Source organism: Seriola lalandi, unplaced genomic scaffold (genome assembly GCF_002814215.2).
Source record: "Seriola lalandi dorsalis isolate HSWRI2012SDOR001 ecotype SW California unplaced genomic scaffold, Sedor1 jcf7180002054919, whole genome shotgun sequence".
Lineage (NCBI taxonomy): Eukaryota > Metazoa > Chordata > Actinopteri > Carangiformes > Carangidae > Seriola > Seriola lalandi.
Window position 1 is genome coordinate 315,194 of NW_019525471.1, and position 18,507 is coordinate 333,700.

The window sequence follows — 18,507 nt, forward strand, 5'->3', positions numbered from 1 at the left end:
AAGTGTCTTTTTTGACATATTTTTAAAATCTAATGTCAGTTACTGTTACAGGTCTATTATACACTGGTAACACATTTTGTAAAAAAAATGTTCCTCGCGTCCATAAAAGGACACACAAAGAAAATGCTATAAAATCATCATATCATCAATATTTTTTTCTGCTTTTTTTTGCATACATCTCTTAAACCACTTCATTTCTGCTCAAACCTATCAAATGTTTATTAGTTTTCAGGATTTTAACCCTTTAAATACCAGTTTGAAGACATGTTGCCTCTTGTTTTATTAAAAAAAACAACACAGAATATGAGATATTTCCCACATAATACATGGTGGAGGGATGTGACATTGTTTTATATCAGAGTCTTTTATATCAAGACATTTCTCAAAACCAGAATATGATCAGGGTGACTTTTGAACACTGGAAATAAATCATGTACTCATCCCGGCAGTAGCCCCCGTGGCACTCAAAATTTCCCTGGAATTTTCTAGTTGGATTTGATATTTACAGCGGGGATTTTCATGCCCTGCTAAAATCAGGGTTTTTACAAACTTCACAGGTCTGTCAGTGTGTCTGTATAATATTAAATGTGAGTCATAACTATAAGGGAGTAATCAAACCTGCAATGAAATTGAATGCACTACCTATGAATTTCCCCTAGGGGATAAGTAAAGTATCTATCTATCTACCTACCTACCTACCTATCTACCTATCTACCTACCTCTCACAGGTGAGTCACCATCCCCCTGCAGCAGCACATCATGTGATTTCTGATCGCGGCTGGACCCTGAGGCAGGAAATCACTGTTGCTAGCAAGTTCAGGGGAAAATATCTCTCCATTATGCCTTTAGGTAAGAGACCATTCAGTTCAAAACATATTAAGCATGCCTTTAGATCTTGGTGATGACGTAGATTGAGGGTGTGATATGAACATTGCAGTTATTTTTTGAAAGAGGTAAAAAGCATTCATGGATCACTGAGAAAAACTTGAGGAATGTATCAGTCACACCTTGGCCTAATGAAAGCATTGAACAATGTTTTTTATCTTGGAGATGACGTTGACTTGCTTCCTTGTCTGCATTTCTGTACAGGCACAATTCACGCAATCTTTGAAAAGGGCAACAATCACTACACATGGAAGAAAGTTACCACCACAGTGCACAACATCATTGTGGGGAAACTTTGGATTGATCAGGTGAGATTGAAAGAGTTAAAGCAAGATCGCACTGTTAAAACAAGACTTTGAGTCAGTACTAGGACACTTAGCTGACTAGTAGCAATGTACTGATTTTTAGCTCATTTTCAAGAAAGTCAGTAATAGTGAGGAGACAGGAAATGAGGGGAGACAGAAATGGGAAATGACAGGTAACAAAGTGTGTGAGCTGGACTCGAACCTGGATGTGGCAATTACATGGTTAGTGCTTTAATCACTTAAGACAATATTCTGCAATGCAGCAATACAATGAAGCCAATTTAGGCCAAATTTATACTTGAATTGAGGTGATTCCACTTACTTCTTCTTGCAACTGTATATATATATATATATATATATATATATATTTATAAATGAAAACCATCAAAAACTCTTCACAATGCTATCAGCACTGAGCCACATTATATTATCATTATATTACTCAACCCTAATCAGAAGTTTAAACTTTTATTCGATTGAAAATGATATTCCCACAGTGATTTCCCTCAAACTTACTTTCTGTTTCCCTTCCAGTCTGGAGAAATAGACGTAGTGAACCACACCACCGGAGACCGCTGCCATCTGAAGTTTGCTCCTTACAGCTACTTCTCCAGAGATGTGGCCAGGAAGGTGAGAATAATGCCGAAAATCCTATGACTGATTCAATTCCACTTGTTCCCTAAATTCAGTGCAACAGGTTCGAGTTTTCATTTATGCCAAATGCAATAAACTCTCTTCATTGTAATACACCAGAAACTGCCTCTTGGTTCCCTGCGCAGCCTTGTTTTGTCCCTATTCTGGTTGTTGCTGTTTTTCTTTGCTTTTATCACATCAACCTTTCGCTGTTTTATGTGCTGCATGTGTAGTACCTCGACTTTTAATGTCTCCAACTGTATTCTTGTGTTTTTATTCTCTTGTGGGATAACACCCTCTGTTAGGTTTAACCAAATTACAGTCAAGAACTCCTCTGTTAACCTTCTCTGTCTCCCATTTTCAGGTGACAGGTGTGGTGATGGACAAAGACGGCAAGGCCCACTACGTGTTGTCGGGGACGTGGGATGAGAAGATGGAGTTCTCCAGAGTGATGCAGAGCAGTCGAGGTGGAGAGAACGGAACCGAGGGCAAACAGAAGACGGTTTACCAAACACTCAAAGCCAGAGAGGTCTGGAGGAGGAACCCTTTACCGTAAGTGCTATTACTGCGTGGCAGAGTGTGTTTAAACATGAGTCACATACAAGTTTATAAACAACAACCACAAACTCAGTCCCTTTTTTTATTTTTCATTTATTAATTTTTTTCATAATTGATGATTTCAGGGAGGTGGTCTTGAAGTGACCTGCTTCCATAATAAAACACTGAGAGAAACCCTGTAATTAAAAGTGATAAAAGATGATAATCAGTCTTACAGCACGCTCAGTTTAATTACCTCTGTGGCTGCCCATGCCTACCATGTATACTTCAGTAATGAGTGTTTCCACAGTCACACTTGACCTATTCTCTAGTTTGTTTGTTAAATTTGTGTTCCTAGAAAAAAATGTATCATTATTTTTTTTCATAATGATAACAATAAACTTTATTCTTAGATATTTAATTAACAAGATTTAGCTCAAAGGGCTTTACCTAAAATTGAAAATAATTAGTGATTAAAAAGTTGCTTGTTTTATTGTAAAAGACAGTAAAACAGTATTTTATGACATAAGCGAGGCAACGAACAATGACTTGAAAGCAAGATTTGAAAGTCAAAAATCTTCTTTTGTAGTGTTCTGATTATTTTTCTATCTGTAATAAATAATAACAGACTTGCATGTTGATTAAAGGTCGGGTCACCTACAAGTAACCACTCAATCAACTTTTTTGAGGCAGAAAATGAAGACATTAGCATCACCAAATACAGAGCAGAGTGTTACATGTTTTGTAATATATTTTTAAATGTTGTAATCCCACTCATGTTTTGACTTTATGCCCTGCTGTTCTTTATCTTTGTCCACAGTGACGGAGCAGAGACCATGTACTACTTCACTGCCTTGGCTCTGAGCTTAAATGAGCTGGAGGAGGGCGTGGCACCAACCGACAGCCGACGCCGGCCTGACCAGCGTCTGATGGAGGACGGCCGCTGGGAAGAGGCCAACGCTGAGAAGCAGCGGCTGGAGGAGAAGCAGCGCAGCGCCCGGCGGGAAAGAGAGAGGGAGGCCGCCAGCCAACGCACCTCCAGCCAATCAGAAGAAGGTGAGTCAAGTCTGTGTTAATGCGTTACTGCTTCTGTATTCCTCTCTACCTTGTTTGGGGAAAATCTTGGAATTTAGAGATAAAAAAAGAATCTCTGTGATCCCCCTTTCTCTTCCAAAAGCTGTCGATGAGGACTCTCTTACTGATCCCTCCTTAAAAAGCAAGTATTCCTCTTTTAGTCTCTTTTACTGTCACCTCCTCATGCTTTAATTGTCCTAATCATCTATCAAGATTGTTTACTTTCTACTAGCTTTTTTTGGTAACACTGTTTTTATCTTTCAGGTGCACCTCATGACAACTACCAGGCACTTTGGTTTGAGCGCTGTGAGGACCGGATCACAGGTGAGCAAATCCATATCTATAAGGGAGGCTACTGGGAAGCTAAGGACCGTGGCAGCTGGGAGGGTTGCCCAGACATATTTTGACCTCGGTGTTGCCTGCAAAGTGCCCTGAAGAGACTGATCCATCAAAGCTGCCTGGTGGACAGCTACCACAAAGGCCTGCTTGTCCCCTACTTGGACAGCTGCTTCCCTCCAGTGGCTCTCTGTTCTAAGAGATCTCCAGGACGGTCACTGCTGTCTGATCCAGAGGGAGCAGGGTTATCCCTCTGGCTTCCCTCATCCCCATTTTGGTTCCTGTCTCCTTGAGTCTTAGCATCTACCCCTTCGTTGCTGTCACACATCCGAGAGGACTGGAATGAAAATTCTGTGCTGCTTTGACTCGGGTCTGGCTGAGCATAAGGGGGAGGAAATGAAATGGGCAGTGCTTCCAAATCTATAGTAGATCGTACTTTTAGTCTCTCTGCTCAAGTCTGTTCAGTCTCTCAGATCAGGAGCAGAAGAGGTTTTGTGCTGATAACACCCTGTGAGATAATGTAGTGTTCCTATCGTCATCCACAGCATTGTGTGCTTTGGTAACAACTCTAAAAAAAAAAAAAGGGGTTAAGACGTGGTTAATATATAGATTTATATATAAATATGATTAAAATAATTTCATTAAAATGTCGACTGGTGGCCTTCAAGATGTTAGCAACGATTTCTTGTTTATCTCTCTGATTTAGTGTCTTAATGTAATGAAGTGAAGGTTCCAGTGTGCTTGTGTGTATGACTGCATATCTGCTCTTTCATCACTTTACAACACTGCCATTGTGCAGTAAAAAAAAAAAAAAATGATTGTCCAGAATACCAGTTGACCCTCTACACTGTCATGTTTTATAGTTAGAAGGGATTTTTTTTCATTACCAAGGCCTGATGGAAATTATTATCGTGAAAATTGTGATGTGGGTACAAGGCCTCAACACACTTTCTCTTCGCCTTAGAAACGAGCAACCTGCTCTCACTTGTATTTACATCACACCTCAGTGGATATGACACTGATGTTTATTGCTGGTTTCATGTACAAACTTTGAAGAAACACTTGGGAAAGGAAACAAAGCTGCAAAATGGCAAAAAAGTTTGTTCCAGTGCTGAGGATATCTCACATTAGTTCAGTTTTATTCAATAACAATTAATGAATTTACCCTTTTTCACAGCATTGGGATAATATTTAGCCATTTTGCAATTAAAGTGAATGGTAACTAAGTTACATGGCAGTAAAAATTAATTAAAATGTATGGGATACTTGGTGTGATTTTTTTTTTTTTGACAGTAACAGACAAATGAGCAAAGAAAACAATGAAAAGTAAATGATAAAATAATATCACACCTTCATGTATCTGCTGAAAAGTTCATACATATGCAAGTACATTTTGACACCAAAAACATGGGATATAATGTGTGTGTGCATTTCATAATTTTGTTTGTAAGTGTACTTAAAAATGAAGAATAAAGAAACAAAGAATTTAAAAGCATTGCAAATAACTATGATTTTATAAATGTATAGAAATTCATATTATAGTATTGATAACTGTAAAGTAGTTTTTTTTCTTGTATTTTGGGTTCCTCTCACATTATGGGAAGAAGACTGTCTTCATTTTCAAAAAAAAGGGAGTTTCCATACTTGACCAAGAGGGGAGACATGACATTGTTCAGTATTTTGTATTAACAAAGAAAAACAATCTGTAATAAACAAATGCTGTGATGTCAAACAAATACCTTTTCATACTGTTCTTCAGTTTCTTTTGTCATGAATAAGGTGACACAATTGGAAGTTTGCTGAACCAGTTCTTCGGGAATATCTGTTTTAAGCCTCCACCTGGGATGACATTAGAAACCAATGAAAACATGTTCCCATCAGTTTGTGTTCCAGTTGGCTTTTATTTTTTATATAATTATATATACAGTATATATGTACAGTTGTAATTGTATAATTCCAAAAACTACGAATTTATACAAAAACGGTTTATCTACAGGGCATTTTTCTACCAAGAAGTGATTTAGGAAGTTGGTAAAATAAAAGCCAATGTTGAGATACAATAAAACTGCATGAGGTAAAAAGAACTACAGCAATAAATCTGGAGCTGGGCCAGTATATTGATCAATATCAGCTTATCCCAGATGTATTAGTACTGGTGTATATAATTGTTCAACAAGCACAGAAATTCCAAAGATATGTTTGCAGTCCTTTCAAAAGTGTTGCTGTTGCACAGTTTGTCCTTTAGAGGGCTCTAGAGTTTATTCTCATTAGTGAGGATGTATTGTGATCTGCTCATTTTTCATGTAGCCACATCAAGAAGTCAAAACTTTCATTTCTCCAATACTTTGATTAATCACCAAATACTTACAAAACTTACCCCCATCAGCCTCAACACTACTTCATATTTACTACTAATTAGTTGTAGTCAATTAATTTATTAACACACTAAGCTATAATAGTGTACCCAGGAAATATTATATCCTCAAAACATCAGCATGTTAGCATGCTGGTATTAGCATTTTGCTGAAAGCACCACTGTGTATAAGTATAGAGTCACAACGCTGCTAGCATGGCTGCAAACTCTCAACTGTAAAGTCCTTAAACTAATTAAAGGTCTCCTTAATGGAAATATTTGTATGTTTTAAAGACGGAAAAATAATATTTGCTAACAATTTGATACAGATATGGACCTTTTAAAATCCAGTGTTGGTAAGGCTACTGTAAAAAGCAGAAAACAATTACATAGTAGGATTTTCTATTATATACTAAAGGAAAAACAACACAATACAAGATTTAAACTGTGTAAAAGGCCATCTCACAGTGAAAAAAAGAAAAAAAATTCTGTAAAATTAGGTTTTAAGACGAACTGTAACCAGATATTTTCACTGGAGCATTCAAACTTCAAGTCTGTGTTCTCTTTATATCACCAGCTAGTGCACGTTATTTTCCCTGAGAGAAGAGCTGTTTCTTCCACTGTGCACATCGCAGGCGCCTCTCCTGCTGTGTCATGCCAGCAGATTTATTTTTAGCCAATTTTCTGAAAGGCAGACTGGAACCTACCATCCTATACATGGGGCAGAGAGAAACAGGGAGTTGGGGAAAGTTGGGGAGGGGCTTAGGGTTCGGGTTGACCTCACAGCTGTTGGTACCAAAGGAAGCAATCGATGCACCACATCACACTCAGGACACACCCTGCCTACGATACAGTATAGTACAGTGCAGTGGACAAGAGGTGGTAGAGGGACGGTGAGAGTTTGCATAACAGGCAGCGACAGCCTGTACAGAGGGGATGGGAATGCTGAATCAGTAAAACTGCATGAAAGCCTGGGAGAGGGTGGAAGAGGGTAAACGGCAGGGGGAGAGGGAAGAGAAAGGTAACGGCCAGGGTATATTGGGTAAGATGTACAGGACGATGCCTCGTCATTCATTTCATCTCTTATTTGTGAATGTGGAGCTGACAGTTCACCCTGTTTTAACTCAGGCTTTCCTCCTCAGTTAAGAGACTTTAAATAGACTTTAATTTAAGTGCTGCTTTAGACTACGATAAATTTATAGGGTTTAAAGCCGGAACTGCTCCTTTACAGTTCAGCAAGACAGAAAAGCGAGGTAAGGTTTCACAAATCAATATCTCTGCTTAATGTTGCAGTGTTGTCTACCATGTACCCAGTGACATCAGCACGGGTGTAATTGATACCTCCCACTGAGCCAAACAAGAGGGAATCAAATTTGTAGTTTGGCATCATTTGACCGTCATACACACTGATACAAATAGTGTATTAACAGAGAAAATTCAACTCCATCTTTGCATGTGATCTGCTCAAAACTGGATGCATAATACTGTATAATGCATGAGGACTGAAACACCACATAGAGCAGTTGCAAACGTTTTCAATTTCTTGCAGCCTTTCCCCCGTATCTCTTCCTGCTCTCAGTCTGATGGAAGTAGACGAGGTGGTGTGTTTACCGAGGTTGTCCCGGGTCGCTGTGTGCGGTGGTACCCATGGCAACGAGTTGTCTGGGGTGTACTTGGTGAGAGAGCTGCTGAAGGCGGAGAAGAAAGTGAGGAAAAAAGAGGAGGAGGAAGAGGAGCCTCTGTCGGTGCAGATGGTGCTGTCGAACCCACGGGCCATGCAGCAATGCCGCAGATACATCGACACCGACCTGAACCGCTGCTTCACCCACGCCACCCTCAAGTAAGGCGGCATTAAGAGGTGATGTTGATGCTCATGGTAACAGTTCTGATGATGATGTGTTGTCATTTTGTACGTCTTGTCTCACAGTGGTTCCACGTCAGACTCGGACCCCTACGAGATAATCAGGTCTCGAGAACTGAATGCGATGCTGGGTCCCAAAGGCAGTCCTAAGGCGGTGGATCTTGTTTGCGACCTCCATAACACCACTGCCAACATGGGCCTGTGCCTCATTGCGTACTCTGACTGTGACTGGATCTGCCTGCACATATTCAGACACCTTCAGGCAAGTTATTTCACACAGAAGTCAAATCGATTCCCTCTGCATATCTGAGAAACTTTCCAGAGTCGGGTACATTTAGAAGTACATTAAAAGTGATTATGCCAGAAACCTAACTTCAAGTCTGACATGTCTTCTTCAGAGGCAGATGCCAGATATACCAATGAGGTACATCCATTTCGATGTCTCCAGTAAAGAATCATATTCCCTTGATTCAGTGGGAAAACATGGCTTTGGTAAGATTCTCATTGTTTTTACAAACTAACTGCTTATTCAAAAGATAGAAAGTCTGGATAATTTGTGATATTTGCCATCTAAAATCCATTTTCTCCAGCCATGGAGATCGGCCCTCAGCCCCACGGTGTGGTGAGGTCAAACATCTATACGGCGATGAAAGTTGGTGTGCAGCATGTGCTCGATTGGGTCCATTTCTTCAACTCAGGTACAATTAAACAGCATTTTTTGCTTTGACACCCAATACCAAAATGTCACCAGTTTTGCAAACTTGTTGAACTTGTTTAGACCCTCTTTTAGTCAGTTATGCTTTTATTTTCAGGTACTATTTTTGAAGGAGGATTTGTGGATGTGTTCACCATGGTTAAACACATTGACTACCCAAGAGACAGCGAGACTCGCAACATCACGGCAGCCATTCATCCTCAACTCCAGGTACAGTCTGAAATATATGTGTAGCTTCAGTATTTAATTAAGTTTTGTGCTTTGCCTTTGAATGCAATTGAGCCCAGTTATGTAAGTTTGAACCATCCAGACAGAGGCTAAAATAACAAACAAAATGAAAATAAACTGCTTAACATTAAAGTACTGGACACCACAAAAGAAACAGGACCTTTTGTGTAAAGAAAAATAATCAACCTTTGTTCAAAGGTACTAAATATAATGTCAGGATGAACTGTGTCTGGTATCTGACCTCACCTGCTGTTCACAAAACTTTCGAACTATACCCAGGATTAGTCACAACACAGGGTGGGCCTCTTCCTGTAAAATGGCTTTACACTAAAGAGCAATCATGACGTACACAACATGGTATTCATACCATGACAAATCTACTGTTATGCTGGCGGTTTAGGTTGTGAGTTGACGGCATCCAGAAAATTTCTTGACCACATTAGACGAGGGAAATTATTTTCAACAACGATTTATCAAATCTATCTTGCAGGTCTGTGAGGCCTGAATAATTTCATGGGTTGGGTCATTCAGTATGAAATTTGATATTAATTACAGAGAAAACAGAATAAAGTGTAAATGAAGTAAAAAAATTGGTACACTTACAATTCATTCATACCAATTAACTCCTTGTGGAAACTAGAGAGACTTTTAGTCAGTGCACAGCAGGTCTGTTTAAAAAGCAAAAATGTGACATTTATATACAGGAAAGCATACAGTTCATCATATATGTGGAGTCTCTAATGTTTCTAATGGTCCATTTTCTCAATAATTGGTGCCAAATTAGTTAATAGTTCTTTCAAGGAAACTTCCTTGAACATTATTAAGAAATTAATCAAGATTAAATTTAATGATCATTATGCATCATTTGCAACTCACAAAAAATAAAAGTTATATAATGAATGAATAAATAAGTAATAAAAATAAAAATACTTTCATAGTGGGGTGTGGAGGATGAATTCAGTAGTCTCAGCCTGAGGAAAGAAACTCCTCTGAAATCTGGTCGTATGGTCGATACTATCACTTGACAGGCGGCAACGTGGATATTCATGTTCATGTGTGTTTGGATATTGTGGACTCAAAAAAAAAGAAAAAGAAAAAAAAAGAAGTGTTTCTCTGTTGTCCACAGTTCAAATGTTCAAGGTGCAACGTTAATTTTGAAAATCAGTAGATAAACAGGACTAGAAACAGGTGGATTGAATTTAAAGTACCTGATAATAGTGACTAATAATGATACTATGTCATTTTGTGGACACTGGCGTGACAAGGATGTTCCTTATTAATAGTTAGCATTGTGATTTTTACAATGCAGGTTCTGACTCACAGGTGCTGAGGAAATCTGTCATGATTTTTAAGGCTCTGTTTGTTGTGTTTGGCAGCAACCTGTCAGTCAGAAGGCAGCGTCACCACAGTTTGTCTCCTATCATTATTTTTAATCAGTACACACAACCATGGAGGATGTCACCGCTAGTACTAACATGGATTTAAAATGGCTGGTTTGGAGTAATACTAAATTACATCAGCAATCCTGATAATGTTCATTGTGAATAAATCAGACTGGTCAGTTTAGAATGTAAATATAACAGATGTAAGCTTTTCTTTGAGATACAATTGATTCATAAAGTCAAAGTACTAAATAAATTATTGTTCTCTTACTCAAAAGCCAAGGGTGCAGCTACAGTGAAAACATGCAGACCATTACAAAATTGGCAATATTTGAAGTCAAATCGATGTTATTTTAGTTTACAACCACATTAAACAAACTGAATTCATGCACACTGTCAACACGTTTTGGTCATAGACTTTTTTATTAAGCATCAAAGAGCATTTGTGAATGAAAACACCAGCGATGAAACCATAAAACCCACTGTGTGTTAATTTGCGAATTTTAGAGGTGCTGGTAGGTTTCTAAGTCTCAGGCAAGAAAGTGAATAAGCATATCTCCCAAAATGTTGAACTGAAGTCCTTTTAAGACTGCTCTTTTAACAGGTTTCGTGACCATTGCTCCTTCAATTACAGTATATATAATCTTGGGAACTATTGCTAGCTGCCCAGCTGCTTTAAAACCTCACATGTGAAATTGGGAGATTGATTCAGATTTTTTTTAAAGCCAACAGGTGTTGCTTGTTAGCAATCAACCTGATTGTCTGCCTTACATTCCAGGACCGAGACTTCTGCCTGCTCCACCCTGAGGATGCGCTGTTCCAGACTTTCTCAGGTGAAACACTGAGGTATAAAGGCAATGAACCACTTTATCCTTTCTTTGTCAATGAATGTGCATATTACGAGAAGGGCATCGCTCTCTCCCTGGCGAGAAAGAGGCATGTGATGATTCCTGCAATCCGGGTGCAGACAGAGCAGGAGCAACAAGCTAACGAACAGGGATTTGCATCAGAAGAAGAGGAGTGAGGATGGGCTTTTAAAACATGATACTGATGTGACTATGAAATAAATTTAAACAAAAAAAGCTTTTATTGAAATGACAGCAGTTGCTTGGACCACGCACCATTTGCATGTGTACGCTTGCATACACTCACACACAATATTTAACTGTACAATTATTGACCGTGTCAGCCCACAACTGGAGAATGAACAACACATTCACTGTAGATTCACAAAAGCACAGTCATACAGCTGTTATATTTATGCTACTGTGGATTCAGGGAAAGAGCAGTTTCTTGTATTTAAAGGTTGAATATGTCAAATACAATCTGATTTATAAGACCAATATCAGACCACACACAATGCATCATATATTTCATGAAACCTTGTGAGTTCTGTTACTCTATATACTTATGGAGACATATAGCATGGTTTAAAGGGTAATAATGGTGTTTTTTCAAAATGTATTTGATTATTTGGACATTTACATAGTCAAAAAATAGAAATTCACTAGCAAGTACTACAGCAATATTCAGGATATGTTCAAAAAATAATTGAAGTGCAAAGGAACACTGTAGCTTATCATAATATGGCCTTTAAAGTACATTCATAATGCTTAACAGGGAAAACCTATTTCCCCTTAAATTTTGTTGATTTAGTTAATTTGTGTGTTTCTTCCATAGTGATGATAGCAAAAAGGGATTAATAAAAAAATCAAGGAACACGTATAAATCAAATAAATAACAATAAAATCAGCTAAATTCACAAAAAGCATGTGGAAACCAATTTATATGAGCATACGAGGTCAACAAAACAAAACACAAAATGGTGAAGAAGTACTACTATGATGAATACATTACTTCTTCATATTTTCTACAAAAGCCTACAAAATTAGTCAAAACATAAAAAATGTACTTGAAAATTGCAAACAAAATAAATTAACACAGTTCGACCTTCATAATTGTCATAAATAAATAAATAAATGTCACTGAGATAAAAAAAAAAGGGAGGATGTCAAAGGTCATTCTTCAGTAATAATAGAAAGATAAATACAGTAATAGTCACAGTCTCTCTGATTGTACTCCTGATTGATGCTCACAGTCACAGACTATGTTTTTAAGCAGTTGAAGAAAAAGGCTGATTGTGTAACAGCAAATCTGTCAAAATAGATATCTTTTTTGTTTTCATGTAGCGCTGCAGAGACATACTCAGGGCGGGTCCAGTGCACTTGTACGTTTGTGCAGGTATTTGTACGTGCGACAAAGGGGAAATGTCGCCGCACCCCAGCTGGCATTGTGGGTGTGTCAGTGAAGCACCTGCTGTGTCCCAATTCAATACCACATACCTCCACTAAGATAATATTGTACAGGGAATAATAAGAACACAACAACATCCCTGTGATTAAATGTGACAGGGCAAGAAATGAACGTTTCGGAGGTGAAACTGAAAGAGGCCTTTAAATGTTGAACTTGAACTTGTTTGAGTTGAACTAGTTTGAACTTGTAATGGTGATGAAAATAATATTAATAATAATAATAATAATGATAATAACATTAAACGATACTCATTGGTTGCCTTCAGTTTCTCATCCAAATCGGTTTGTCTAACCTGGGGATGTGTTGATGTCTCGGATTATATTAACTGGCCGTTTTTCTTGCCCTGTCAAACTTGTTTTTAAGTGATGATGTTGAATCCTTACATGTCTGCAATTAACTTTGTGCGTACAGTCATTGTATGCATAATATAAACTTTAGGAAGGATGGTCAAAACTATGAAAATAAACAACATTTATCCTTTAGTTTAGCCATTTTTCTGACATGAATCGTTACATTTTGGATTTAATTAATGTGTAGTATGAAACTGAGACACAGCTAATGCTTTTCAGCTTGGTGTTAAATTATTCTGAACTAAACATATGCTGTACTATACACATCTTTCTGGTTAACATTTTTTCAAACCAATTCCAAAGAGAGATAAAAATCAAATCTTTTAATGCAGCAGATAGGGTCACTACTAAAGAGTACATGCACTTTAATCCATCAGAGGGCAAAGCGCACAGATTAACCCACATCCCGCTCCTCTGAGATCATTATAAAATGCATCTTGGTGTCAGAATGGGGTATAAATTTAAACAGGGCAGAGATCACAGCCTATGCCACCCGGTATGCAGTCATGCGGTAGTAGTTCTGACTGTGGCTGCGTGCCGCCCACACCAGCAACGCAGCGGCCATCATGTGGAGCGGTGAGGAGATGAGGGCCAAGTAGAGGGACCAGCCCAGAGAGCCATCCACCTTATCAGGCAGCATCGACACCCTGTGCAGCAGGTCCATCCCTGCCAGGTAGCAGCACACTGTGGCTAAAGTGCAGAGACCTGCAGGGCAAAGGATAAGGGGGTGTAAGGAGAGGCTTATTCAGCTGTGACAGCATTTCCTAGCTAACCAGGTTTCAACTGGGTGTTTACGTAGAGATTTTCTGCACTTGACATTTCATATACATACATTTTTGGATACGTCAAACACAAATACACTGTTTGTGTTGTATCGCATCTCCTTTCGGGATGGCATAATGTTGCATTGCTTTAGGGCGCACAGAGCTAAGTTGATGGTCATTCATTGCTGACTTTAAAGTCATTAAACCTGCATTACCTGGGGGGGAGTGCAACAAGTGGTAAACACAACATTGACATAGTATCACCCACAGCCATTTGCATAATGCACTCTGCAGAAAACTTGATTTTCTGGTTGTGGAATCTGAAATTATATAGCCCGATCGTATTTCTAGTGTAAAGATTGCAATGTTGGTCTGTTGGTCCACCTCTTTGGCCTAGACTAAAATATCTCAGCAACTATTAGATGGATTACTGTAACATTTATTAAAGACATTCATGATCCCCAGATGATGAATCCAAATAACTATGCTGATCCTCTGACTTTCTATCTAACGCCATCATCTGGTAAAAAATTCATGGCAATGCATGGCAATGGACTCGTAAAAAAAACAAAAAAAACCTTATGGGAATATCCACCAATCAGCCACAATATTAAAACCAGTGACCAGTTTTGATGTGATATTTCAGTTAACTGGTTACCTGTTTTAATTCACTCCCATTCACTTGAATGTAAAAGCGGTCTCAGACTTTTGAACTTGCTGTATATACACTATATATATACTGTACATATTGTGTCCATCCTGTGGATTCGGGGAAATAGCTAGTTTTGATTTACTGTCTGTTGATGTATGAATGGATTATTAAGAATAAATCTAAATCAATTCTGTTTTGGACATGTGTTAAATTGTGAACATGCTTTTTTGTTGCTAATATTCCTCTTAGAGACTTGGACACAAACTCAAGCCCATGTGACTCAGACTTGGACACACTTGGACTGCGGTTCAAGCTCAAACTACAGTGACACAATTACAACTCTTGGTTTTGAAATTCATGTCAGGGAAAACTATTTACTGATGCTTTTTAAAGACCTACTACTAACTGCTCAATTTTCCACTTTGATGACGCTTATGGATCACAATTTACAAGTAAGTGGGAGCACACGTCTCACCAGCCAGAAGGTGAAGTACTCCTATCCCAAGGGTGGGGGTGAGGCTTCGGCAGAGGCAGGCACAGAAACCAGTCAGGCCTGCCAACACCACCAGGCCCAGGGACACCAGTGGCAGCAGAAACTGGCACCTCCACAGGTCTAAACATGCAGACACAGGAAGGTATGAGTCAGTTCGCTCACTATAACTGTGGCTTTCGTTTACCCGCAAAGACAGAAGACAGTGCCCTGATTGGGGGCAATATATTATTCAACATCACATATTGGTCATAATTAATGCCCTAAACAGAGAAGAGGCTGAATCTGATGCAAGTTTACAGCCTCAAGCTTCATTCATCTTATAACATTTCAATATGGGTAAATTTGTGGGGACTGAACTTACAGGTGCGCAGCATGTCCTCGCCACTGTTGTGGTTTCCTGGCTCTTTGTACTTGGGAGTGAACTGCTGAGGTAGAGTGAAGCTTCGACACTCCAGCACCATCTTGGCATCTGAAAGAGGTTATTTACTTAAAGAGCTTGTTTGAGCATGTATTAGACAGTTTACTATGAGTTGCATATCCATTACTAAACTTTTTTTTCAATGTTTTTTATGTTCCAGGGAGAAACTGGTTTCTTTTAAATCCAGCAGATGAATAAAATGAACTTGCAAATAACTAGTATATTTGGATATATTGCTTAAAATTCACAAAAATATACTGACAATGTACATTATTCAGGAATTTCAAACAAGGGGCAACTCTGTTAGCTGAGTTGCATGATTTTTTTTTTTTTGTGGGTCATAACATTAACCTTCAGAAAAAAAAGAACAGGTGTTTTCACACAACAAAAAGTACAATAGCAAAAATATTTCATGCATCTACGATCGAAACAGATCACCAGCATGTTCAGACTACTAGAGAGCCCCACAGCAAAAAAATTGTTGTTGGGCCCCTACTGACACCCATTACACATATCCCCAGTCACCCAGAAACAAACCAGTACTCTAGAGCTGAAATGATCAGTTGATCCATCAATTAGTCCACTGACAGAAAATGATATCAATTATGATAATTATTTAATAAAGTCATTTTAAGATAAAATACCAAATATTCATGTGGGCCAGCTTCTTGAATTTGAAAATTTGTCAGTTTACCAGTTTTCTACGATGGTAAACTCAACGTTTTGTGGTTTTGACGATTGGGCACAAAAAAGAAGCAATTTGAATTCAGTACATTAACTTGGGCTTTTGGGAACACTGGAGGCATTTCCCCACTATTCTATACAACGAACAATCAATTGATTATTAAAGAAAATAAGTGTCAGACCCTAATGATGATTGATGAAAAGCAATGAAAATGAAAATGAATTGATGGTTGCAGCTTTACAGTACTCTTATGAAGGAATATTTCCTTTCCTAAGATTTTCTCTGTTCAGTACTTGACACTCAGAGAAAAAAAATTAAAGCACTTCGATAAAACACAACTGTACAACAAATAGGCTCAAAATTAACAAAAACAATTAAGAAACAAGGGCACAGGATCCTTCTGCTAGACCAGGCCCTTTAGGATGGAGGATGGGGGACCTGTCATAGTCGCTCAGTGGAGCAAATTTATAGTAAATTTGCAATTAATCAATTTTATGTAGACAGAAATGATGTGGAGTAAACCTGTGGCTTTAAGGCCCTCATTGGGCAGTTACCCACTTTGCCTAGTTGGTAATCCAGCATGAATCATGAGAAAGATTAGGATCTGGATGGTTGAACACCTCCACTGAACTATTTTGGAGAAACCCAAGAAAACACAGATTAAATCTATCCAGTACTTTCAGAGCAGAGGGATGTGTTGTTTGCTGATCTTCTGGCTTTTTCAAAGAAAGCTGGGTATTTCTTTGTGTAGCTCAGTGACTCAAATGGCAGTACATGAGAGGCACAACTGGGGCTGAAGACAAGTTGAAACTTTTTTCGTTCCCAGCAACCTATTCGAGAATGAGCCACACCTGCTGTCATCCCCAGACAAGGTGGGGCTTATGAGCTTCATAGTGTAAAGGCATATATTAGTGTTTCACTGTCACTGTGGTATTCTCACTCTCCAGCAGTGACACTGCACAGTGTCATTGCTCAGGTGAGTCAGTTATATAAACCTACCTGGCTCCTTGTTCCAGTGAGCGTTGGAGGGAACGAGCACACACCGCCACCAGAGGCCCACAGTCCCGTTGAGGCGGAACAGGGTATCGCTGTAAGTTTTCTCATCAAACTCCCCATCCATGAACTCCTCATACAGAGAGCGCAGCTCAGACACGTTGGCCTCCCCGCGCACGGTGGGGCTGCTGTACTGGTACCAGTGCTGTGTCCCGATGGCCACCGACAGATACACGGTGGCCAGTATGCTTAGCACACAAGCGATGACCAGGGCTGTGGCGTAGCGGTTGTCAACCATTGTTCACCGGGCCAGAGGCACGTCAAAAGGGGATTAAGTTGATGCCAGTGGTCGAGTCGTCGCGCATCAATGTAATGAATCTGCGATGCTTCCTGTTTCCCTCCTCTTATCCAAGCCACTCCTGCATCGTCAAGTCCAGCTAAAGATACGATGCGATAGCCAAGAACAGGCTTTTATTTTAATGATTGATACTCATCTTCACTGCTTAACAGACAGCGTCAGCAGCCCTGCAGCCCGGCTTGGATGCGCCATCTGTTCCCTTGTCCCACTTCCACAGATGGTGGATGGCCCGACGCTGCGACAGATAGGCTACAGACCGCAATAAGCTAACAGCCTCGTCCTCAGCAAAAAGAATTTAAAAACAGGTCTGTACTTCAACATACGTTATGTCGGAGGCAGCCCCAGCCTGCAAGTGCAAATTGAACTGGTCTGTTTAGGACGGCAGGATGATGCCGGGTGCACCTAGGAGGATAGCAGTTGTAAACACATTAATCCATGTGTTTTCCACTTCCGGTTCCGCTGATCAGCAGATATAAAAATAACCTTTTCCCAACTAGTAGGCTTGTGAAGCCTATCTCTGATGCATCCACGTCACTGGGAGAGCATTGAAACACAAGACAGTAATGGGTGCAAGATGAGCAACACAGCAGCGAAAATCAAGTATTCATGTAAATAGTTATAGATGTAAATGGGTCATTATTAAATATTCTGCTGAATAATTGTTTGGCTTTGTAAAAATGAGATGACTTCCGCAAATTGCTTATTTGGTCCCAACAACAGCTCTTAACCCAGATATATCCACTTTACTTGGTTATAAAACAAAGAAAAGAAAGACATATTCACATTTAAGAGGCTGGAACCAGAGAAACCTTTTAGAGTTTTCCCTGAAAACTGATTGAAAGATTGACAAATTCCAGCAGGGTCACCATATTCGTATTCACTGCACAGAAAAAGAAATGTCACTTTCTTAATATCACAAATACAAAGTTAAATTCCTAAGCAAGAAAACCCAGCTTTGTTCAATTCAGTATGCTCAGGGACAGGGATGTAGCCAGGTTTAAGAAGTAATGACGTCATGAGTCCAAGGTCTCCCACTCCCATCCATCCTCAAAAGAATAAATAATTATAAATTAATAACGTTTTAAAACCTTCTCTACACTGCCAGGAATTCTGGTGGAGAATCATATCCTTTATATACTTCTTTCCTTGTGTTGTCTTAAAATAGTCAACTT

The 18,507-nt window shown here is 39.1% G+C and overlaps 3 protein-coding genes across 4 annotated transcripts in view; 2 read left to right on the forward strand and 1 right to left on the reverse strand.

Moving 5' to 3' along the window:
* Positions 1 to 5,506, forward strand: part of LOC111673480 (oxysterol-binding protein 1-like) — a 12,794-nt gene extending 7,288 nt beyond the window's left edge. The window contains exons 11-17 of one of the 2 annotated variants that reach the window (XM_023431239.2): positions 729 to 849; positions 1,090 to 1,193; positions 1,725 to 1,820; positions 2,188 to 2,375; positions 3,181 to 3,416; positions 3,538 to 3,576; positions 3,699 to 5,506. In XM_023431239.2, the coding sequence (XP_023287007.1) occupies positions 729 to 849; positions 1,090 to 1,193; positions 1,725 to 1,820; positions 2,188 to 2,375; positions 3,181 to 3,416; positions 3,538 to 3,576; positions 3,699 to 3,841 (927 nt within the window). In that variant the 3' untranslated portion in view covers positions 3,842 to 5,506. The remainder of the gene's footprint in view (positions 1 to 728; positions 850 to 1,089; positions 1,194 to 1,724; positions 1,821 to 2,187; positions 2,376 to 3,180; positions 3,417 to 3,537; positions 3,577 to 3,698) is intronic. The other variant, XM_023431240.2, reaches the window with a different exon arrangement.
* A 1,474-nt stretch (positions 5,507 to 6,980) lies between these two features.
* LOC111673487 (N-acyl-aromatic-L-amino acid amidohydrolase (carboxylate-forming) B-like) lies at positions 6,981 to 11,333 on the forward strand. The gene is made up of 7 exons (XM_023431247.2): positions 6,981 to 7,376; positions 7,673 to 7,963; positions 8,051 to 8,246; positions 8,383 to 8,476; positions 8,575 to 8,682; positions 8,797 to 8,909; positions 11,088 to 11,333. Exons 2-7 carry the CDS (start codon positions 7,707 to 7,709, stop codon positions 11,331 to 11,333), a joined length of 1,014 nt encoding a protein of 337 aa, XP_023287015.1. The 5' UTR covers positions 6,981 to 7,376; positions 7,673 to 7,706.
* A 40-nt stretch (positions 11,334 to 11,373) lies between these two features.
* LOC111673489 (claudin domain-containing protein 1-like) lies at positions 11,374 to 17,767 on the reverse strand. Its single transcript, XM_023431250.2, has 4 exons — positions 16,984 to 17,767; positions 15,243 to 15,350; positions 14,864 to 15,001; positions 11,374 to 13,677 (listed from the first exon to the last, which is right to left on the reverse strand). Exons 1-4 carry the CDS (start codon positions 17,273 to 17,275, stop codon positions 13,457 to 13,459), a joined length of 759 nt encoding a protein of 252 aa, XP_023287018.1. The 5' UTR covers positions 17,276 to 17,767; the 3' UTR covers positions 11,374 to 13,456.
* Between the last annotated feature and the right edge of the window lie 740 nt (positions 17,768 to 18,507).

Coding starts and splice junctions, on each gene's coding strand:
- LOC111673487 (XM_023431247.2), top strand. CDS start 7,707: ATGGAAGTAGACGAGGTGGTGTGTTTACCGAGGTTGTCCCGGGTCGCT. Junction 8,247..8,382: donor ACATATTCAGACACCTTCAG/GCAAGTTATTTC, acceptor TGTCTTCTTCAG/AGGCAGATGCCAGATATACC. Junction 8,910..11,087: donor CCATTCATCCTCAACTCCAG/GTACAGTCTGAA, acceptor CTTACATTCCAG/GACCGAGACTTCTGCCTGCT.
- LOC111673489 (XM_023431250.2), bottom strand. CDS start 17,275: ATGGTTGACAACCGCTACGCCACAGCCCTGGTCATCGCTTGTGTGCTA. Junction 15,351..16,983: donor TCACTGGAACAAGGAGCCAG/GTAGGTTTATAT, acceptor AACCTCTTTCAG/ATGCCAAGATGGTGCTGGAG. Junction 13,678..14,863: donor AGTACTTCACCTTCTGGCTG/GTGAGACGTGTG, acceptor TTTGCCCTGCAG/GTCTCTGCACTTTAGCCACA.